We start from the raw sequence: 18,154 nt of genomic DNA on the forward strand, positions 1-18,154 counted from the left end.
TTATTAGTGTGATTGATGAAAGATTATGTATAACAAAGGAAATCAATTTGGGCAACGATAAGCGCATATGCAGTTTGGACTTTCTGTACTCACACACACGCCTATTCCCTTCCACTTTGAAGCACAATCAAAATTGCACGCCATAGATTCACAATCTTCATTACCGTAAGATATATTTATATGACACGTCTTTTCTCCTTGTGTTTCCTTCGCCACCATACCTAAAATAAATATATTCAAACATGATTTCAGTTTTTTTATATAAATAAAATACAAGAGAAAATACTTGATTTTAATATAGATTTTTTTGTAAAGCACACCTAAAACAAAGACGACCATAAGGATAACACAAATGATGGGTCTAGTCATTTTGATGATATTAGAAGAATAGAATGACAACGAGTGTAATGAGAATGTTTTTGACAAAAGAGTGTAATGAGAATGCACACACTAACAATCATATTTATATATTAGAAAATGTTCAAATCTAATTTAGCTAAAAAATCAACTAGTCAACTAGTAATTTAAGAGATGATCGGAAAGGATCTGATAGGAAATAATCTGTAAATCTAAGGTTATGAATTATGACTAGAGAACGATGAGGAATAATGCATTACTTAACGTTCGTATAAAATATCACAATTCATGATGAATAAATTTTTTTTCTCATTTCCTACCATTCTTTTTTTAGAAAAATAAATAACAAAATTATTCTTTGTTAAATTTGAGAAAGAACAATCATTCGTTTTTATTCCTTTACGTTCATTTTCTATTTGTTCCTCTTGTTTACAGAATGGTCACCAGTCGAATTCTAAGTCTATGTTTTTGAAAAGGTGTTGGGATACTGTAGAAAAAAAATCAGTTACAAAAACAAAATCTGTAAATTAATTAAGAGAGAAAACATATAAGAACCTTAATAAGCAACAGCTAATAATATTATTCAATACTACAATTAACAATATTGATGTATAATAATTATTTAATGAGACAAACTACACATTTTTTTAAATTGAAGATGAGTTTTATTGCTATATATTGTATCATAGTTTTAACCATCAATCTACACATTTTTTTGTTTCAATACGATTTAGAATCTATTGCTATTTTTGATCCGCTTTTTCAAAGCGCATATATCTTTTTGTTGACCATTTTGATAAAAATTGCATGAATTTATATTTAATTTATTAGAAAATAATCAATTAAAAGGTGTTCTATTATTATGTTTTGAGTTTCAAGTAGTAATTTCATATCCTACTCAGATGCATTGTGCAACTGGTAGATCATTAATTAAAAATCCTATAAAACCCGATAAAATCCGATAAAACCTGAAAACCTGTTATTAACCAATTGGAGGTAGTTTTATAAAAAATAAATTTTAATCTAACAAAATTAAAAAGAAAAAAAACATATGCCTCAGATAAATGAATCTGATTTCTTAATAAACACAATTCAATCTTGGATCAGCTCTCTATGTGTTGAGATCTGTATCCAAAGCATTGCGAAATCGACAGAAAAATACAGCAAATGGTTCCATGTCTCCACATATGTTACCCCTTATACCTCATAAACCAGCTGATCCCGAGTTTTCAAAGAACTAATCAAAGTGTATACTTCAAATCAAATGATATATACAGTAGTGTATGATTGGGCATGAGTGGTCGTCTGATTTTGGTAAGGAAAATTTGTGGACAGACTTAGACATGTGAACATCATCAAATGTATGGTGTACAAAAGTTGTATGCAATCTATCTACGTTTTTCAAAAAATAATAATATATATTTATATATATTAAACTTTGTGCTGATCTCCGACTAAATAAATTTGAAAAACAAACAAATTGAATAATGATTTTAAGACATGAAGAATATATGTGCAGATGAACTGTTAATTTTCCACTACACCATTCGAAGCCTTAGTTTTAGCGAACTTGACACTTAGAAATTTAGTTTTTAGCGAACTTAGCTTTAGCAGTTTTCTCTGTCTTACTTTGTTTGCTATGTCTTACTTTGTTCTTTAGACGAACCTTACGAAACGATTCAATCTCTTCTTTATCGGGTCGGACTGACTGGCTAACCAAAAACGAAATACAAAAGAGAAACGGGCGAGAAACTGATATGTTGTGTTTTCGACACATTGTATATATGTTTTCTAAATTGTTTTAGAGTCTTTATTGAGTCTTTATCAAGTATTTCTAAATCTTTTTGAGTCAATTCTGGTCTGGAGTAGGTATAGAGGCTCTTGGAGAGACACATGAGGAAGAGAATCAGAATTGGAGTTTTTTTTTTCGTTTGAAAACCGGATAGAGGAGCCTGGTGGGTGTTCTAACAGAGCAGATCACCCGAGTGCATGCTTTAGCTGCTCGAGATTTTTAAAAAAAACTCTCAATATTTTGGGATTTTACCTAGGGATCTCCTTTTTTCTAATGGGCCGCCATAGACATGCAAAAATTCATTTTCTTATTTTTTTAAAGACTACACCACTTTTTAGAGGGATTTTGGAGAGAAAAAACTTGTAACCTTGTTAAGGGAGAAGAATCTCTACATCTTTTGGAGAAGTTTTCTAAACCTTTTTTGCTTATTATTATTGATTCAGACATGTTTTCTTCATCTATTATCTTTGTAGTTTCTCTGTTTATGGCTGAGTAGTTAATTGTTAGGTCTAGGGTGTTAGGGTGTTTAGATCCATGAGCTAAATACAAATAAGGATTATTGTTGTGATTGTCTCCATTCATGGTTACGCTTATTGTCTACATTTAACTAACCATTAGTGTTTGAAACTAGGTTTAATCGATCTAATCATCAAAAGTGCTTAGGTTGTTAGAAACAATATGAATGGACAACTTGTTCCTAACCAGCGAAAGTAGATTAGGGAAACTTGTGAAAAAATCGAATTTGAACTTAATGTTTGTCTTCGTATTATAATCCAAACGACAGTTTAGGTGTTAGAATTGTTTGATAAAAGGTGAGATGCCACGAGAGTGGATCGATCTATATGTGTATTTTGAGTTCTAGACTTGTTTGAAATTGTTCCTTGAATAGTTATTTGGCTTATGATCGCTTGACACCTAATCCTTCACCCTAGACTTAGCATCTTTTATAATCTGAAACCAAACTAACTATGTTACTTGCTTTATTTTAATTATTTTATTTTATTTAAGTCGATTTGTCTTAGCTTGATATTGAATTCATGATAGAAACAAAGTGTAAGAATAGTCATTTGGAATTAAACCTCAAATATTACATCAACTACCGGTAGCTCGTTCAATTTTCGTGTATCACACAACTTAGCTGAAGAATTAACTGAAACCTCACCAAAAAAACTTGCCAAACTCACGGGAAATTCAGTTAATTTTTTGAGTATTTAGGCTCTCTATACCTACAATAATTCATAATTAACTATCTACCACTTCACTGTATTTTACACTGTTCATTATTTGATAATCCGATTTTGCCCTCTTTCAAAATTTTCTTTATCTCTCTCTCACGTGTCTTCTTGAATATTTCAGCCCCACTTTACATCTATTTATCATCTCTGTAATTGATTTATTCTCTCTTTCTTCAGGTATAAACAAAACTTCATATGATGTCATCTCTTGCTCGTCCATATGCTATTGCCGTCGTCGTTTCCCATACCTCCTTTGTGAAAATCACAAATGAAACCTCCATGGTCCAACAGAAAGAACATCATCCCGATTCAGACAGTCATCAAGCCTCGTCACATCGATGTTGGATAGCATTCGGCCTAAAGCTTGTCTTCAACGTTCCACCACCATGAATCTGTTTTTGGCTAGATATATTCATTCAAAGCAGCCCATGGCTCCAATTAGTGTTTCTCTGTCGACAAGATTATATACCGTAACCGCTTGGCGGTTTGATCAAAGCTGAACAGTATGGGGAATTTAAAGTCATTCCAAATTAAGCATTGTGAGCTGATACAAATTTGGTTATATGTTACCAAATCGTGGATGCCGCTAACTAATAAATAGTTGATAGGGTCTTACAAAGTATTAGTTGATACATATTTGATTAGATGTTACAAAGGATGTTGCCGCTTTATAAAATAGTTGGTAAAATGTTAAAAGATAGCTTCCATTAACTGAAACATGCTTTGTTAGATGTGAAAAAAATGTTAACGTGTAATACGAAAATATAACTCGCTAACAAAACATGTAGTATGTTAATATACATTGATATATTCATTGGGAGCATACTTTCAAATGGATAAGTTATCGGTTAACAATTTATATATCATTTCACGTTAAAGTGTAGCCTTTAACATTTTTGTTAACATACTAGTAGTTACGCCCAAGTTCCTCAATGTACCGTGCTTTTCTCTCCTTGGAATGAGTTGCAGTTGCCAATTTTCTAAGATAATTCTAGAAATCACAATTTCCAACTCATCCATTAATATTCAACTTCAGAAATCTAGTGGGCAAGTCCATAGATTGGAGAAAATTATTTTGTTCGATCTCAGATTGATGTTCTATAACGCGGAGATATTTTTGGGAGGCACCTCTTTTTGAGTCAAAGATTTACTGGAGTATATGGCACATCCAGAGTCAAATGATTTATTGTGACAGCGGCGATGACGAAGCGACGCGAAGAAGTGTGTATGACGGTGATTGTAACAAAATCGGCCATTGTTGAAGGATTGAGAAAAAAAAGATTGGGAGATGTGAATTTGAGGAGAAGCTAATGATGTCGATGGTAAGAGAAGAGATTACTATTGTCAGAGATGAAGAAGAAGATAAATAATGAAGATGGTGTTGGATCTTTCTCTTACTTATTGTCACGTGATCAATCAAGGGATAATATAGTCAAGTTGTGTTATTTTTGCTACAGGAAATATTAGGGGTGATTGGTTGGGTTATAACTATAAAAAATTTACTTTAGCATTTTGTCTGTAGGATTTTTGATTTACCTTTAAGTGATGTAGTTTTAAAATTTACTACAACTAAAAAAATGGAGCTTTAAAAAATAAGATGTTTACAACCATTTTTGTGTGTTTTTGCTGTAGTTTTAATTTTTTGGTTGTACCTTTAAAAACCAAGATAAAGCATAATTGGTAATATTTAAAATTGTAGATGAAAATTAAAGCTAAAGTCACTTCCTACATCCCAATATTGTTTTACGTGTGTCAGGGTAGTTTCTTAATTTTGCTTCATATTAGGTATATTGAGCAAATTGACTCTAATTTTTTTATGGAAAACATGTCGTGGCTTGTTGTCAAGATATTCCTCGATAAACGGTCGGTCCCAGTTTAAACTGTAAAAGGACTAACGGGGAACAATAGTAAGATTATAGGAAACGTAATCTCAATTGCAAACTTATATTACTCATGACTACTTTATGTACACATACTATAATTCAATGATGTTTATTTATCGTATGAATACTTGAACAGCAATATATCGATAGTTTAGAAGAGATATATAGTCTTTTGTAGGCACACTCAGATTCAGACGTTTTGGAAGTAAACAACAAAACTAAGAGAATACATAACTCGCGAGCCAGTTAGTTAGCTAGAGAAGTTGGTGGGACGGTGGATGCAATGGAGAATGAGAGGGAAACGATGAGGCTAGGATCGAAGGATGAGACATGAATAAGAGCTAATGTTGCAGGTTATTTAGAATTCAGTCGATGACCATTTTATTTCCGGCAATCGGCTCATGATCGTGATGGGATTGTCATCTGTCGACTATTTTTTTCCAAACCTACTTTTAAATTAACTGAGATTAATATGGCATGCTTTGTTCAAAAAAGCGAAGCTGTTGAATATTAGATTTAAGGGTAGTTTTCGAAGATAATACGACACATTGACAAATGATATTATTCAAAATTATATATTTTGTGCAAACTTCTATATATATGTTCAAATGTAACAGTTTAAAGTTCACACCAAATTATTTTAATTAGAATCCATTCAAAAAAAAAAGACAAATCAAATTTTGCAATTTTTACCACTCATTAATTTATTAATGCGATTGATTATAGACTATGGATAACAAAGAAAATCAATTTGGGCAACTATAAGCGCATATGCAGTTTGGACTTTTCGAACTCACACACTCGCCTATTCCCTTCCACTTTGAAGCACAATCAAAATTGCACACCATAGATTCACAACCTTCATTACCATAAGATATATTTATATGACACATATTTTCTCCTTGTGTTTCCTTCGCCACCATACCTAAAATAAATATATTAAAACAAGATTTCAGTTTTTTTTAAAAATAAAAAATACAAGAGAAAAATACTTGATTTTAAATAGATTTTGTGTAAAGCACACCTAAAACAAAGACGACCATAAGAATAACACAAATGATGGGTCTAGTCATTTTAATGATATTAGAAGAATAAAATTTAAAATAAAATGACAATGAGAGTAATGAGAATGATGAGGATGTACACATGAACAATCATATATATATGCTAAAAAATCAACTAGTCTACTAGTAATTTAAAGACATGATCTAGAAAGGATCTGACAAGAAGTAATCTGTAAATTAACTAATACCATTTACAGAGAATCTGTTGAAAAAATAAATTAAACAGATTAGTTGCTTAAGTGCTATGTTGAATAATGAATTAAAATCTAAGTAGATTAAATTTATGTTGAATAAATTCAACTGGCTTTTAGATAACAAAAATAAAGACTTGTTTTGTAATGTTATTGGCTATTGATAGTTATAAATTTTTCATCCCAATTATAAAGAGTCAGTTTTTCCATCATAAATTTAATTTATTTTAATTTTATTTATATCAAAATTTATCATTTTTCATATTCTATAAATAGATATATTTTTTATTTAATTTGGATATAAAATAAAAAAAATTATTATAATTCCTATTTCTATTTACTAAGTTTATAAAAAAATTGTTTTAGTAAGATCTTAAAATAAAATTCAATTGTACTTTTAAATCTGCAGTGATAAAACTTTTAAATAAAAATATTAATGCAACAAGATATAATATTAAATTTTATTAACCAGAACTATTATAGAGTAAAAATATTAAGTGCTGAAAGATCTTTCTTTTTGTGTGGACAACAGTGTTGAAAGATCTTAAACCATCTTTGTCACTATTCATAGTTGCATCAGAACTGAATTTACCATTTTTTATTAATCAGGCCCAGAGTTACACAATTTTGGGACTTGGACGCGCATTTTATCGTTTTTAGCACTTGGATGGATGGTAGTACAATACCCTAATCTAATTTTAAAACTATGTCTTTTAATATATTTTGTCTAAACTATAGAACACTAATATAAAAGTAATTAAATTTTGAATAAAATAGTCGAATCATATCAATTGTTTATAAGAACAGTAAATTTAAACCACTAAAAGTATAGTTATTTTTGTACGTTTTGCCATGCAAAATCATTCATTAAACGAACATAATCAAATATTTAATCATAGCAGTATCTATTGATAACAAAATCAATCCATGTAATTTCTTGTGTGGCATGTGATAACACAAATAACAATTTATCAATTTAAACTTAAAAAAACTATATGTGGTAATTGATATTAAAATATTCAATAATACACACTAAACAACTTATGTATGCTAAGCCCTTTCTCAAAAAAAAAAAACAATTTATGTATGCTAGATAACAATCCTTCATTTAAAAATATATATATATTTAATAGGCCTTTAACCTATTTTAGTATTATCTATCGTAAAAGTTTTAGTTCTATTAACAAATGATCACCAATTATATTCGAATACATACCATTTTAAAGAAGTTTCCAGATTCAAACCTTATGCCTTCAAATTATCATAATTAAAAATGTACAATAAGTATATTTTAACTAGATTTTTTTTTATCGATAAACATTACTAAAAATAAAATTAAAATAAGTGATTTGGTTATTCTACTTCTAAGTAGTACAGCTCATGAATTATTTATTCAATTAGTGATTTAAAGTCAATTATTAATGTTTTGTAGTCTATCAAATTTTAAAATTCTAAGAAAGTTTAAGTCGATATATTTTAAAATCTCTGGAGTATGCATTGGATTTTGAGTTCAATCATTTATTCACGAGACTCTATAAAAAATGATTTGAAATCAATTTAAAATACAAAAAAATAAATCTTTAAAAGCTGAATAACTCTAGATTTTAAAAACTGAATTTAAATAATTCATTGAATAACACTAGATTTTAAAATAAAACTTATAATCATCATTCGAATAACAGTGAATTATGTTTGGATTTAAACTTTATTAAAAACATGATTGAATAACACTACCTTATATAATATTTTATTACAAAGATCCATTTGGAGTCGATTTCAAAAACATGTGTGAGAAGAGGTCTTTGAGAGATGTCAATCTAAGTTCCACATCGAAAGTTTAGATAAGAAGTGACTAATCTATAAATATATGTCCAATTCTAATTAATATGAAGCCTTTTAAAAAAGAATAAGTAAATCTATGATGGCTTACCTCTTTAAGTCTAAATTGGACAATATCGTACTAATCAAACAATATAGAATTGGACATAGACTCACTAAATTGCGGTCTTCAATTGTGAGAACTCTGTCCTAGCTATTTATTTTATGTTTCAACGCTAAAATAACATTTGTGTGTGTGTGCGTTTTTTTTCTTCTAGAGCTGACTGATTCCCAACTCTAGCAAGTGATATAGCAGCCACTGCAAATGGAGCTCTTGGAAAATTCAGAGCAGAAAGCAAGAAAACGGGAAATCGGCTAATTCTTACATCAACAAGGATCAACGGTCCCGATCAGTACATAAACATGTTACCTGTGCGAAAACATACATCAACTAGTACAAAATTTAATTTTCATACATGAACTTTCAAAATTTGGTTTTATCATACATTGACCTAATTTCCGTTAGTCAAACGTTGAGTTGTCGTTAACCGGTAATAGAAAACCGGCTAATTCCTACAACAACAGGGACCAATGATACATATCAATACATAAACACTTTACTTGTGCAAAAACATACATCAACTAATACAAAATTCAAATTCAATACATGAACTTTTGAAATCTGGTTTTAACATACGCTAAAGCTTGATATTTACCTAACTTCAACTAGTCAAATAATATCGAAGATAAATTGTCTGTCACGTATTGATTAAGTAAGGTTTTTAATGTATTATGTGGTAATTAAACTGTATTACGCGGTAATTGAATGAGAAAAATAAATCATGTATGTCAAACTATTTTTTTGTGTGTAATTTATTAGTTAGTTTTTCTCTTTAATTTTTTCTTCAACTTTTACGACAACAGAAAACGCTAACACCAAAAAAATGAAAGAAGACAAAATTGAACAAAGAGAAAAGAGAATTTCTTCGATAAGCTAAACATTTTCATTTCTCTCTGTCAATTACTACGTACTATGGTTTAATTATCACATAATACAATAAAAAACTTTACTTAATCAATACATGACATACCATTTATTTTCGGTATTATTTGACTAGTGGAAATTAGGTAAATCTATTTTATTAAATTTAATTACAAAATAAAACTAACATTATTTTCAACAGATTTATTACATCTTTTCTTTCCTTATTTTCATTCAACTTAACTACTTTATTAATTGCATTTTTTTCAAATAATTTGACAGCATGTCTTATAAAAATATAAAACAGAACTTACCTATTTTTAAGTGTTTTATTATATCTTTTACATTTTTTTATACTTCTTAACTACTTCATTAAGATATGGATATCAAGTATACGGTTGGGTATGGATTGGTTCTTTCGGATATCAAATTTTTTTAGGTTTTGAAATTATGCTTTGTTCGGGTATTATAAAATTTTGGGTGAGATTCGAATAGGGTCTTTCAGATCCAGATGGCTTTGGTTTTTATGTATAGGAACATAATAATTAACAAAAATTTATATATTTAGGAATGTCACTAAACAATTTATAAAAAAATTAACAACAAATATCCGCACGGACGCGCATGTCAAGCTTTAGTGTATGTTAAAAACAGATTTCGAAAGTTCATGTATTGAATTTAAATTTTGTATTAGTTGATGTATGTTTTTGTACAGGTGAAGTGTTTATGTATTGATCTGGACTATTGATCACTGTTGATGTAGGAATTAGCCGATTTTCTGTTACTGGTTAACGACAGCTCAACGTTTGACTAACGGAAATTAAGTCAATGTATGATAAAACTAAATTTTGAAAGTTTGCGTATGAAAATTAAACTTTCTAGTAGTTGATGTATGTTTTCGCACAGGTAACATGTTTATGTACTGATCGGGACCGTTGGTCCTTGTTGATGTAGGAATTGGCCTATTTCCCGCAAGAAAACGGTTCTGCGTTAGTTTAAAAAAAACGGTTCTGCGTTTGCTGGGCATGGGATCCAGATACTTCATTGTTGCATACACGTAAACGATAACTCTTATTCTTCAGCAGACCCATTAGTAGAAGAAAAGTTAGATAATGACAATGTTATAAATTTTGGACCTTGCATAATGAACTTCATAGTGTAATTTTTGTTAGGGGTTTGCAGATCAAAAATAAAAATTTGCAAGCGAATGAATTTCAGGTCAAAGTCTTAACATCTGAGTTTTTAAATTTCAAAATGCCAGATCAAAAACACCAATGTCGTCTAAATATTAAATTACTTAACTAGAAACAAAAACTGCGCTTAATGCGTGTTAGAATCTAGTGTTATGGTTAAATTTTGGTTTTGATTCGGTTGATGAGTTTAGATTTGATTCAGTTTCGATAATTTGCTTTGTGTTAGACGGTCTAGAAAGAGAAAAGGAGACAAAACTTACTGCAGATAATTTGGTAAAATGGAAGGATAGTTTCCAGTAATAGATGTAACTTTATTGGAGAAGGGATTCTCTCAGGTCGTACTCAGTATCCGAACCATTGAGTTCCAAGTTTTAAAAAGGGTTTCAAGTGTTTTTATCACAATCGGTTTTTGAGATGACCCTCTCATCTCCCTTCAATAGTCTATCATCCTTCCTCTCAGTATCGCCTCCGCCTTACGCACCTCCTTCACCGGTCCAATCACAAATATCTGCACCAAAACCCACATTAATTACATCTTTCGTTTCCGCCAATTCTATCATTTAATGCAGCATATTTTATGTCCAAAGGACTTAAGGCTAACCTTGTCAGGTGGACCCTTTGCCCCTCCGATTAGAATTTCAGCACTGCATGACACAGAAAAAAACATCACTTATATAGAGACCAGATGTGGTGTTCAAGTTTGAGCTACAACAACATGAAGGAGAGAGTATATACTTACTTGCAAGCTTCCTTAATGGCGAGGATAGATGCTCCTTTCCTTCCAATCACGCGTCCCATCTTTCCTGGTGGAACATCAAGCACTGACAATATTTCTTCTTCAGGACATTGATCTCCGATCTTCAAGTTATCTGAAACAGTTAAACCCATTGAAGCTAGCTTCACCCATTTTCATATTAACTAATTTATCCTGAAGTGGTCATATATGCACACAAACCTGGAAGCGGCGGGACAGTTGGCCAATTAGCAAAATCAGTATCATTCATGCAGCAGAGACACCTGCAGTACAAAGAACCACGAACTGCCAGGTGCCATAGTGACCGCTGGTTCAGTTTTCCCATCATTTTGTGATAGAGATACAGAAGGAAGCGGACATCATCTGCGGCTGCACGGATCATGAGCTCAGTCATTGGCCTGTATGTCCAGAACTTTGGGTCCTAAATTTTGAAAATTTTAAGGACTCATTTATCCATTCTGGAATCATAGTTAGAATTTAAAAGTCAAGAATGGATTCAGAAGAAATGTAACCTGCCGCATGAGCACACGAACTTCTTCTTTCTCTTCATAAGATATGCCTACACCAAAAAGAAAACAAAAGTAAAGGGATTTATTCACCACCACCAAAGTGTTGTTATCATTATTTCAAGGCGCAAGAAATGGACCAGAACAAGAACTTCCAGAAAAGCAGTCTCAACATTTGCTCGTTTGAAACCAGTATAGCCATACTCATAACAAGAATAATAAGATAATCATAAACAAAACTAACATGATAATAATAAAAAGTACCGCAGTAGCGTGGATCAGCAAGTAGGGAAACAAACGATATGTAATCATCTAGAGGTCTCCTCCTGCCTTCTTGTTCTTCTATCAGAGAAAAAGCAATCTGTAGTAGAAGGCAAAAAAAAAAACAAGATCAAGGTTTTTTCCAAGGCAAGAATATAGCCTAGAGGCAAGAGAGTTAAACCGTACTTGAGTGTCCACAACATTGTGCAACCTTATCCCAAACTGAAAGTACAAGGCCTGTAGTACGGAAAACAAAATAATAGTTAAAAGACATGCTGTGATGAAGTCTAAAGATATCCCACGAGGTACTACAACAACAAGTCAAAAGTTGAGACACCTCACTGTCACGTTTGCAATCGTGAATGACTTTTGTGATGTAAGCAGACTCGAGTGCAGGCTTACACGCTTTCATAAGCACCTCTCCACCTTGGATGACATCAACCAGGTATATCGCATTAGGGAATGCAATCTGCCAAACACAAAATCTCAATCATATAACAACATGGAACAAAATAAACAGTATGTGGTGTCTCTATGAGTCAGACCTGCATGATACAAAGCTTGCCATGACGGCAAAGGTCAACACCCTCGCAGTCAAAACCAATGACCAGCTTCTTTTCAGGAGAAGGGTTTAAGAAATCAGCAGGGAGTTGCAAAGGCTCTGTCACTATGTGAATAGGAACAGGTGGCTCATTAGCATCTTGCGTCAGTGACCTTCCTCCTCCTCCTGGATAGTTAAAAATGAATCATGTCAGTCACTGTAGAGCAATAGTGTTGGATGACAATAAACAAATCGCTAAACAAACAGAGATACTGTTAATCAAATCGTTCTAATCAAGAAACGTATGCGCTACATTTCGATCACAGAGTAAGTATCGTTTTAACATTTAATCGGTTTGATAATCAATCAATTGATCAACGGGGAAATCATTTGGAGGTATAAGGAGATCGAGATACGATGAAACAGAAAGGAGAATCAGTAGCGAAGGGTTTGGTTGGTTGGTGGGGTGATTCGAAAGCAGAGTGAGAATCGGAGGATCAAGGGAAAGGAGAAAGCGAATCGGAGGGGGAGGGAATAAAGAGGCACCTGGCTCGGGAGGGATCGGGACGTGAGTACGCTGAGTTGGAGAAGACGACGCCATTTCGATCACAGCATCGAAGCGACTCACCTGTTTGTTTTTTATTCACTGTCAACGCCAAATTGGATTCGGGTTTGGTGAATATGGACGGTATTTGGGCTGGGCTTTACTTGAATCAGAGCCCAACTAATAGTCCGGCCCTTTCGATAAAAATAATAAATTAACAACAATTTTGTTTTTCTTAAAACTATAAGTTAATATTTAATAAATTAATAAAATAATAATATAATATGAAATTTCAGTTCAAATTTAAGTTAGTTTGAAATGCACTCGATAAGTTAATAATTTTTTAAAAATCATGTAAATACATTAACATCATAAATTAATCATTATTATAAAGTAATATTTATGATGATATAATAAAATATTGTATTATTTAATATTTCTTCAAAAGAAAGTATCAATATTTATATTTCTTACTTAAAAAATTTATGTGTTATTTTGTTAGAGTACATCTAAAACGCATTGACCTTGTAATACATGTATCTCTAATGCATCAAAACACCAAGTATATAAATGATATATGAATGTTAAATCTATAAATTTTAGTGAACATATAATATCATTAATTAAAAATATTTAAAAATACAAATCGAAAATATAATTATTTTTAAAAAGTTAATTCCTTATAAATTAATAAATATTATAGTTTCAGTAGAGTTTTGTATTGTACCTCTTCAACTTAATGCTCGAATACAGTTTTTTCCACCAAGGTTTAAAGATTTAATTCACAGAAAACTGCAGGTTAATACAAATTTATCATAGGGGATTTTGTCATGATCTTTCTTCAAAGAGAGTTGAAGGCATCTCTTCTTCTTCTTCTCATCTACAGTTCAACGGGGCCCGCTACATACTGAATGCCAAAGATTTTCCTCTTCCATATGCGTTTGTGTTGAGCCAACAGTGAGACAAGACAAGCTAACGAAATGCAGCCGTGATTTCATCGGAAACCACAATGATGATTGGTTCCTTTGTGTAAATCACAACTAATCCTTGAAGTATACAAGTAATCATAAATACAGCTGAAGAACGAAAAGAACAAATGCTAAATGAGGTAAGCGTGATAAAGTTATGGTTGTGGAAACCATTTCTAGAACCTGAAAACTAGATTTGCTTACAATGATTAATTTTTGTTTGTGATGAGAAAAAAACTTTTACATGACCTACGGACAAACGCAAGAAACAAAAAGTAGATTAGCTTTCAAGATTTCTTACACTTTAATAGTTTATTTTTTTAAATTATAAAACGGGTCCCCGGTGTCAAGCACTTTACTTTCCAGTAGTGAAATGTTATCTTCTTCTTCGATCTTATTGGACCCCATTTTCTTCCTCTACCCTTTCTATCCCCTAAGTCATCTTGGTCTTCCTCTCTCTCTCGAATCTTGTTCCTTTGCTCATCTGCGTTTTTTACATCTATACTTCATACCGTCTCTCTGTTTCTCTACTAACTCTCTATCACCTTTGATTCCCACCTGAAACTATTTTTTCTTTGATCGGTGAGATCGAATCGTAGTCGGTGGAGCCTGGCTCACGTGATTGGTGGGCTCTTTCAGGTCTGAGGTTTATACTAGTTGGAGGGGTTTTGGTGAGAATTTGAGATAATTAGGGCTTTGGGGGTGGTGATGAAGAGAGGGAAAGAAGAGGAGGAGGAGAAGAAACTGGAACCAATGTTTCCTCGACTTCATGTGAACGATGCAGACAAAGGAGGAGGACCTCGTGCTCCTCCTAGAAACAAGATGGCTCTCTATGAGCACCTCACCATCCCTTCTCACAGGTTTACTGATCATCATAGTTCCTCGCCACGTCACACCAACACTCTCTTTCCTCCTCCTCCTCCTCCTGGACCATCTAACCAGGTACTGCTGAGTTTAGTAATATATATTGATTACAACAAATCTTAATTTCTTGCTCTGTCTTATTACCATGTTTCAGTTTTTTGTTTGCGGACAGAAAAAAATATAGTAGTGTGAGGACTTCTAGTATTCTATTTTTTTTTTCTATAATTTAAACTAAAATAGAGTAACTAAAAAATATATTAGTGTAATTTTTGCTTATACTATAATAGAAGTTACTCTATTTTAGTGTAAATTATAGATGAAAAAATAGAGTTCTGTTGGAGATGGTCTGAATGATTATCTTTTAAAGCTATAACCTTCTTGTTATGCTGAATAGTTTCAGTAGAAGATTATATAGTGTATGTGGGACATTGGAAATAATTATCTTTTTGTTCTGCAGCCTTGTGGGGTGGAGAGAAACTTGACTTCCCAGCATCTTGATTCTTCAGCTTCTGGCCATGTAACCCAAATGTCCTCCATGGAATATGTGACAACTTCAGCACATCGTCGTCGTGATCAAAGGAAAACGCTAAGAGAGGAAGATGATTTTGCGGTTCCTGTATATGATAATGATAGCTCAACAAGATTTCAGTCTCCTGGTAGAAGAAACGGTGAAAAACGCACCACTTTGTTTGGAGACCAGGCTAAGGGTAGTAGTAGCAGCAAAAGGCATGGAATGGATCTTGAAAAGTCAGCATCGGGTTGTGAAAGAGTTAATGCTTCCTTCTTGTTGAGACAAGAGTCTACAAGTAGTAGGTTAGAGTTAGACCAAGATGGTGATGAAACTGGAGTGATGGAAACTGATGATGGAGTTGAATCTCATGGCGATCCTAATGACGTGGACAATGATGATGTTTCTGATGATTCGATATCCAGCGTAGACGTCTCTCCCGATGAAGTTGTGGGAGTAATAGGTCAAAAACGTTTCTGGAGAGCAAGGAAAGCTATTGCCAAGTAAGTTCCACTATACCTTTAGTTCACAGCGCTCTTTTTAACCATCTCTTCCTCAGCTTTTCTTTGAATGCTTAAACGATGCAATGGATTGCTGCCATACCTGATTTTTAATGCTTAAATGATTTTGGTTTATTTTTTATTGAGAAATGATGGTTTAATAGTGAAGAGTCCTCCCAAAATATGTTAGTCAAAAACCTCGGTAACATTTTAACATGCATTTAACGCATTGGATCGTGTTAGCAGGGGGGAACATTCTCTGTTGACGTACATTGTGCAAGGTTCCCGCCGAGACAGTACATGGATTTAGACTGAATCTTCTTTGTATCTGCCTTTTGGAACATGTCTCTGTCTCGGTTTGATATTTGCTTTTATTCTGCACTGTCGTCTTGGGCATTTTTCCCTTCTTGTCATTCAAAGGGTTGAACCAGGTAGGGAAACTTGCTTTTGAGGACCTCGGGATCTAAATTTTTAGTTAACCATACATAAAAGCTAGTTATGTGTCTTATGAAAATGCAGAATTACAGTAGCGAGGTTGTAAACTATGGAGTTTTCTATGGATTTTAGACTCTGTTACTCAGGTTTTAAGGTTCTGTGTATTCTTATCGCTATGGTAAGGTATCAGTAAACCCACCCCTTGCATAATGTCTTCAGTTTTTCTTCTATTATTTATGCCTTTCTCTGTGTGTTTTGACGCATTGATTTGCTTTCATCATTGTTGGTTAGAGGCTTCTTGCTTCTTTTTTTCGATTCTACTGTTCTATTATCTGTTCAACCGAAAACTATATCTATCTCTCTTTGTGAAACTTTTCTTATGGGTCATCTTCTTGATCTGACCTTGTTTCTCCGTAACAGCCAACAAAGAATATTTGCGGTTCAACTATTTGAGTTGCACAGGCTGATTAAGGTAAACAACACATTCAGAAAACTTCTCCTACGTTTCATGAATATTTGTTTTGTGCAAACCTAGGCAACTGTACTTTGTTTTCACCATAATCAAGGTTCAAAGACTTATTGCTTCATCATCGGATGTCTTGCTCGATGAGATCAGTTATCTTGGAAATGTTCCAGTGAAGAAGCTTCTTCCCTCTGAATTTATAGTAAAGCCTCCTCCTCTACCACACGCTACCAAACACAGAAGGGGCGACCCGGAGAAGACTGACCAAGATAAAATGGAATGCTCAGCTGAGAACGTAGTCGGGAAGTTGTCAAACCAAGGTCAGCAGCATCAACCGTCCAACTACATGCCTTTTGCGAGCAACCCACCAACAGCTGTAAATGGATGTTACTATCCTCCTCCTCCCTCTGGAGGAAATCAGCAATGGTTGATCCCTGTAATGTCTCCTTCCGAAGGACTAATATACAAGCCTCACCCTGGTCCAGGGCCGCCCGTCTGTGGAGGCTATTATGGTCATTTTATGCCTGCACCGATGATGATGGGTAGTTTCATGGGCGGTGGTCCACCTCCGTTTCACCCGGGCGTTGGCAATGGCTACTTCCCTCCTTATGGTATGATGAACCCTTACGGTTCAGGCCATCAACAACAACAGCAGCCCAGTGAGCAAATGAATCAGTTTGTGCATCCTGTGAACACCCAACAACAGATCTCCGTGAATGAAGCGATCTCACAACAACAGCCAACAAAATCTTATCCTCGGGCTAGAAAGAGCAGGCAAAGGAGCACAGGAAGCAGTCCAAGGGGTCCAGAGGGGATCTCTGATACGAACTCCTTTCGGCCATTGTCAGTGGTTGATGATGATGACAACAATGAGCCTGAGCAAATGATGACGACTACCACAACAACAACAAGAACAACTGTTACTCAGACAACAAGAGATGGAGGTGCGGTGACGAGAGTGATCAAGGTGGTTCCGCACAACGCCAAGCTGGCGAGTGAGAATGCTGCTAGGATTTTCCGGTCGATACAAGAAGAACGTAAACACTACGACTCCTTTTCTAACCACTCTTAAGCTCGTCCTTTTCTTGTTCCTATTTGTAATTTGTGTTTGCGACTGACTATATGTATCTTTTTCTTTTTTGATCAACTTCTCTATATGTATCTTAAAAAGTAGAAAATTGTGATACATGTTATTCTCCAAGTATTTACAATGTAAACTTCTTCAAGCCTTGAAACGTCAGAGAAACACATGTATATATCAATGACTTTTTCCCAATCTTCTGTTCACATTTTCG

At 33.4% G+C, this 18,154-nt stretch overlaps 2 protein-coding genes across 3 annotated transcripts; one reads left to right on the plus strand and one right to left on the minus strand.

Moving 5' to 3' along the window:
* Positions 1-10,750: 10,750 nt before the first annotated feature.
* On the minus strand, positions 10,751-13,263 carry LOC103864704 (piRNA biogenesis protein EXD1). Of its 2 annotated transcripts, none has more exons than XM_009142469.2 (10): positions 13,124-13,263; positions 12,582-12,760; positions 12,374-12,505; positions 12,223-12,273; positions 12,040-12,136; positions 11,782-11,828; positions 11,471-11,690; positions 11,255-11,384; positions 11,117-11,159; positions 10,751-11,023 (listed from the first exon to the last, which is right to left on the minus strand). In XM_009142469.2, exons 1-10 carry the CDS (start codon positions 13,176-13,178, stop codon positions 10,949-10,951), a joined length of 1,029 nt encoding a protein of 342 aa, XP_009140717.1. In that variant the 5' UTR covers positions 13,179-13,263; the 3' UTR covers positions 10,751-10,948. The 2 variants fall into 2 exon arrangements, with proteins under 2 accessions (XP_009140717.1, XP_009140716.1); XM_009142468.2 differs by having other exon boundaries at positions 12,582-12,763; positions 13,124-13,261.
* A 1,185-nt stretch (positions 13,264-14,448) lies between these two features.
* LOC103864705 (protein EARLY FLOWERING 3) lies at positions 14,449-18,135 on the plus strand. The gene is made up of 4 exons (XM_009142470.3): positions 14,449-15,031; positions 15,411-15,964; positions 16,817-16,868; positions 16,963-18,135. Exons 1-4 carry the CDS (start codon positions 14,798-14,800, stop codon positions 17,929-17,931), a joined length of 1,809 nt encoding a protein of 602 aa, XP_009140718.1. The 5' UTR covers positions 14,449-14,797; the 3' UTR covers positions 17,932-18,135.
* The last annotated feature ends 19 nt before the right edge of the window (positions 18,136-18,154 follow it).

Source organism: Brassica rapa, chromosome A04 (genome assembly GCF_000309985.2).
Source record: "Brassica rapa cultivar Chiifu-401-42 chromosome A04, CAAS_Brap_v3.01, whole genome shotgun sequence".
Lineage (NCBI taxonomy): Eukaryota > Viridiplantae > Streptophyta > Magnoliopsida > Brassicales > Brassicaceae > Brassica > Brassica rapa.

Excerpts from the sequence above, each read along its gene's own strand:
- LOC103864704 (XM_009142468.2), bottom strand. The coding sequence starts at position 13,178 with ATGGCGTCGTCTTCTCCAACTCAGCGTACTCACGTCCCGATCCCTCCC. Across the intron at positions 12,764-13,123 it reads CCCGATCCCTCCCGAGCCAG|GAGGAGGAGGAAGGTCACTG; the intron begins GTGCCTCTTTAT and ends TTAACTATCCAG. Across the intron at positions 11,385-11,470 it reads AACTGTCCCGCCGCTTCCAG|ATAACTTGAAGATCGGAGAT; the intron begins GTTTGTGTGCAT and ends TAACTGTTTCAG.
- LOC103864705 (XM_009142470.3), top strand. The coding sequence starts at position 14,798 with ATGAAGAGAGGGAAAGAAGAGGAGGAGGAGAAGAAACTGGAACCAATG. Across the intron at positions 15,032-15,410 it reads CTCCTGGACCATCTAACCAG|CCTTGTGGGGTGGAGAGAAA; the intron begins GTACTGCTGAGT and ends TTTGTTCTGCAG. Across the intron at positions 15,965-16,816 it reads GCAAGGAAAGCTATTGCCAA|CCAACAAAGAATATTTGCGG; the intron begins GTAAGTTCCACT and ends TCTCCGTAACAG.